This window comes from Chrysochloris asiatica, unplaced genomic scaffold (genome assembly GCF_000296735.1).
Source record: "Chrysochloris asiatica unplaced genomic scaffold, ChrAsi1.0 scaffold00138, whole genome shotgun sequence".
Classification (NCBI taxonomy): Eukaryota; Metazoa; Chordata; class Mammalia; order Afrosoricida; family Chrysochloridae; genus Chrysochloris; species Chrysochloris asiatica.
The window spans coordinates 3,248,023-3,252,660 of record NW_006408656.1 but is presented as its reverse complement, the minus strand read 5'-3'; the positions used below and the strand labels follow the sequence as shown (position 1 = coordinate 3,252,660).

At 51.1% G+C, this 4,638-nt stretch overlaps 1 protein-coding gene across 1 annotated transcript in view; it reads right to left on the bottom strand.

Moving 5' to 3' along the window:
* Positions 1-1,982: 1,982 nt before the first annotated feature.
* KRT8 (keratin 8) overlaps positions 1,983-4,638 on the bottom strand; it is a 7,353-nt gene continuing 4,697 nt past the window's right edge. The window contains exons 4-9 of the mRNA XM_006869990.1: positions 4,541-4,636; positions 4,253-4,417; positions 3,857-3,982; positions 3,033-3,253; positions 2,800-2,858; positions 1,983-2,223 (exon numbers count right to left, since the gene is read on the bottom strand). Coding sequence (XP_006870052.1) covers positions 2,024-2,223; positions 2,800-2,858; positions 3,033-3,253; positions 3,857-3,982; positions 4,253-4,417; positions 4,541-4,636 — 867 coding nt within the window. The 3' untranslated portion in view covers positions 1,983-2,023. The remainder of the gene's footprint in view (positions 2,224-2,799; positions 2,859-3,032; positions 3,254-3,856; positions 3,983-4,252; positions 4,418-4,540; positions 4,637-4,638) is intronic.

Sequence of the window (4,638 nt, the reverse complement as noted above, 5' to 3'; positions counted from 1 at the left end):
GAGGAAGGGAATGGAAGGAAAGGGAATTCTCCCTGGAATTGTTCCTGCCTTTCCCTGAGCAAATATCCGGGGTGTAAAAATTCCTGGTGGGGCCCTTGGCTGCCCCCCAGAACACCATTGCCTAGGGGCAGGACCTGATAAGGTGCTGACTTCAGAGAGTATCGGGTGGGGAACTATTGAAAATATTGACTTGGGGTTCCAGTGGGCGAAGTCCTGCTCACCAGTTGCTGCCCTGCCCTGGGTTCTAACATCACTCTCCTGCCTCCTGGCAAGAGGGCTAGGGCACACCAGAGCAGAGGGCAGAAGGTAGGTCTTGTTTTATGAAATTCTTATTCGTGGATCGTGATAAACAAAAAATGAATTTCTTACTATGAACAAAAACAAGAAGACCCCACCGACAACAATTGGATTGATTCGTAGTGGTGTTAAAAGACAGAGTAGAACTGTCCCCAAAGGGTTTCAGGGCTACTATCTTTATAGAAATAGACTGCCTCCTTTTTCTCCTGGGTTTCACCTACCTACCTTTCAGTTAGCAGCTGAGTACTTTAACCACTGTGCTGTTAGGGCGCCTCCTTCTGACTGTGAGCAAGTCCCTTAATAGTCAGAAAGCCTCTAATGCTTATCAGCAAAAAGTGAAGTCCTTTAGTGTGAAGTATCCAGACCTCTGGCCATTTCTCGAGACTAGGTAGAAGGGGATGGGAGGTCAAACTGGGACTAATTCTAAGAATGGTGATGGGTAGCTAAGGAGGCAGTGAGATGGGCCTTCAATGGGAGGTCAGGGGCCCAGGATCAGCAGCCCCAAAGGGCCACAGCAGGGTCAGACCAAAACGCTCCCTGCACCAGGCTACTTCCACCCACCACACCTATTTCTAGATTGTTATCCCTTGGTGAGAATGCATCATCTAGTCATGCACTAGGCACAGCCTCAGTGGTGGAGGCAGTGGACTGAGAGTGTTGCAGTTGCCCAGTTCCATCCAGCTGTGCCCTAACCCTCCATTCCAGCCCTAAACCTCAAAGCTTCTGTGTGTCCACAAGGCAGGCAAACCCTTTATTCACACACATCATGAAATCTGTATACACCCACCTAACACACCTACACATGCAAACGCAGAAGGCACACACCCCCTTTACACACACGTCTGTCTAATATCAATTCAGCATGTGAAAGGGCAGGAAGGGGGATGTGGAAGAGTAAAGCAGAGGGCGTGACCGTGAGTGAAGCAGGGACTAGGCCCAGGCTTCTATTTTGGCTTCTAGAAATTGTGGCCACTCAGTTACTGAGAATGAACTCTGAACCTTTGAATGATGGGAAAATCAGGACTCCTTGGTCCTTGGCTTAAAAAACGTGAAAGGAATCGCTGATCACAAGGAGAAGACATGTACTGATCACAAAGAGAAGTAGGAGTGTTGGTTTGAGAATGGGGTAGTCCTGAGTTCAAATCCCAGCTGTGCCACTTTCTCTTTGAGCAAATTACTTGGTCTCTGAGCCTGCTAGTAGTCCTCATGCGGATCTCTTGTAAACCCAGAAAGGTAAACTCTTTCCTGATAATGCCATGCAGGACTTGTTGTGTAGATCATTTGAAATAGGGCATTATGAGCACACATGATAAAAACATGTAATGCTCTGTGCACAGATGAGAGACTGTGACAGCAGGTGTGAATATTTATGGCAATGGTCAACCACAATTCAACAAAGAAGTCTCTTCAGGAACAGCCTAGAGGAAGCCAGCCTTCCCTCTCTAGAGTCCCCTCCTGACCTTCCCAGCTTCTGAGTCCCAGGAAGAGGCTTCCAGACACCTCCTTCTCCCACCTCCGTGGACAAGGGCTGCACTCACATCAAAGTGGATTGGCTCAAATTTTATTTTGGAAAAGACAATTTGCTTTCATTGGGTACCCAAGCAGTAGATTCCCCAGGGTAGGTTGAGGTCTGGGCCAAGCCTCTAGTGCCCCTGTACAGCTCCTTCTCCCAAAAGCTTCAAGGAGGTCAGGGGCAGGTATGGGCTGGGAGGACCACAGTGGCCATTCACTTGGGCAGGACATCAGAAGATTCGGACTCCAGCTTCCTGTCACGGGTCTCGATCTTCTTTACAACCACAGCCTTGGTGGAGCTGGTGCGGCTAAAGGAGCTGGAACCCCCGCCAGAGCCAAAGCTGGACTGGAAGGAGCTCAGGCCATAGTTGGCACTGGGGCTTGTGAGACCCCCGTAAGTCGAGCTCAGCGCACCTAATCAGGAACAGAGGTAGTCACATGAGCATCTCTCTGCACCTGACTCCACACAGCCCCTTCTATCTGCTCACTCCCGACACCACCCTCAGGGACAGGGACTCTCACCCAGGCCTGGGAGGTTCACTGCTCTAGAAAGTCAGGGGAAATCAGCAGCATGTAGGAAAGAGCTTCAGAATTAGCTATGTGACCTTGGACAAGTCATTTAACTGGATCTCAACTTCCTCTTCAGCAAAATAGCAAAATGTACAGGTGTGGTATAAATAGTAACTAAACTAAAGCATGTAAAGCACTCATCACGGTGCCTAGGCCAGTTGGACGCTTTCTATTGGTAACTATATGATTCAGGTCCTGGGTATGTCCCCCAGTACTCCAGAACTCCCCCAAAAACAAGGATCTTGCTCCTATTCCTTCTCTGGTCAGCTGCCAAGTGCTCAAGACTGGCCACACTGCACATGCAACTGAGCCCAGTCCTCTACCCCCACCCCCAGTGCATGCCTCCCTGATGGAAACCACCCCCTCTGCCCAGGAGGCCCTGCCCTCCCACCTCCATTCCTCAGGGCTCAGGACACTCACCAGAGTAGCCACTGGTGGTCTTTGTATGAATACTCATGTTCTGCATCCCAGACTCCAGCCTGTACCCAAAGGACACATTGGACATGAGGACCGACTCTTAGCCTTTTGTGTCCCAAGACAATGGGATCCAAGTTCTAATACCCATCCCTATCCCATCCCTCTCCACCCTCCGGATCCCAGGCATGAGGCACCTCTGGATCCCAGGCATGAGGCATCAGAGACCCCTCACTCACCGGCTCTCCTCGCCCTCCAGCAGCTTGCGGTAGGTGGCGATCTCGATATCCAAGGCCAGCTTGATGTTCATCAGCTCCTGGTACTCCCGCAGTTGCTGCGTCATGTCCTGCTTGGCTCGACGCAGGGCAACCTCCAGCTCCGTCACCTTGTTGTTGGCATCCTTAATGGCCAGCTCTCCACGCTGCTCAGCATCAGCAATGGCAGCCTCCAGGGAAGCTCTCTGTGGAAAAGCAAGCAGGTATAGGGTATCTGATGGGCTTCCTCAACCTGTGCCCATTCCATCTCCTTAGAGTCCACCTCCCTGAACCAGACTAGCCAATTCCACCCAGCTCAAAGAAGCTATGGGAAATAAGACTCAGGTAGCAGAGAGAGGAGCGAGAACTACAGCTGCTTCCAGGCACTTCACCTTGAAAGTCTCACCTGTGACCCTATCCAGCACCATTTCCCACCCTAACTGGACTCTAGGCCTTCTTCAAGCATCAGAACCCAATCTTACCCTAATTTATAAGACAGATAAAATAAACCAGGCTAACAATAAAACATGAAGAAAAAAAAAATTAAATTAAAATAAATCAGGGTTGGGGGGCGCATTCTAGACTTCAGCCTACCTTCCCAGTCTCCTTCCACCCCTGTCCCAAGAACCACCTTAGCATGGGTCACCTTCCCAGGAAGAGTCCAAGAAGCTGGGCTGTAGCTCTCACCTTCAACTCCCAAATTCTGGTCTAGGATGCTCGTCCCTGGCCCTGAGCCCCTTTACTCCTTCCTACATTATCTCCTCACCCAGATGGGTCATCTCCCACACCCAGGCTAGCCCAGCCCATACCTGGCCTTTGAGGGCATCAATCTCAGCCTGGATCCGGCTGATAGTTCGGTTCATCTCAGAAATCTCAGTCTTTGTACGACGAAGTTCACCCCCATGCTTGCCAGCCAGTGTCTGCAGCTCCTCATACTGTGGTAAGAGACAAGGAGTGAAACCTGAGGGAAGACTCCCTGGAGCCCAAGCTGCCCTCCACCCAAGAAGAGTGCCCACTCTGCCAGGTCACAGTGTTTCCCCCATGAAGACCTTCTTCCAGGCCTCCAGACACAGGGCATCTAGCCTCCACCTAACAGACCAGCGGAGTTTGAAATCCTGCTCCCTTCTTGTGAGTAGGGCATAGACAGGGCTGGGGGTGGGTGGGCAGGGGTGAGTGCAGGGAAGCAAATAATCCTGCTTCTTCACCTTGATCTGGTATATGCTTTCAGCCTCAGCCCGGCTTCGGTTAGCGATCTCCTCATACTGGGCCTTGACCTCAGCAATGATGCTGTCCATGTCCAGGGAACGGCTATTGTCCATGGATAGCACCACGGATGTGTCCGAAATCTGGGCCTGCATCTCACGAAGCTCCTATCATGAAGAGAAGATGATGAGACTCTGTTTCTGCCTACAAAGAACCCCTTTTTGCACAAGGGCCTTCTTCCTTAGGAGATAAGGCCCAGGGTGGAGGAGGGGCTGACTCTCTGAACATACCTCAGCATTCAGCTGCCGGAGAAAGTTCATCTCATCGGTCAGCCCTTCCAGGCGGGACTCCAGCTCTACCTTGTTCATATAAGCTTCATCCACATCCT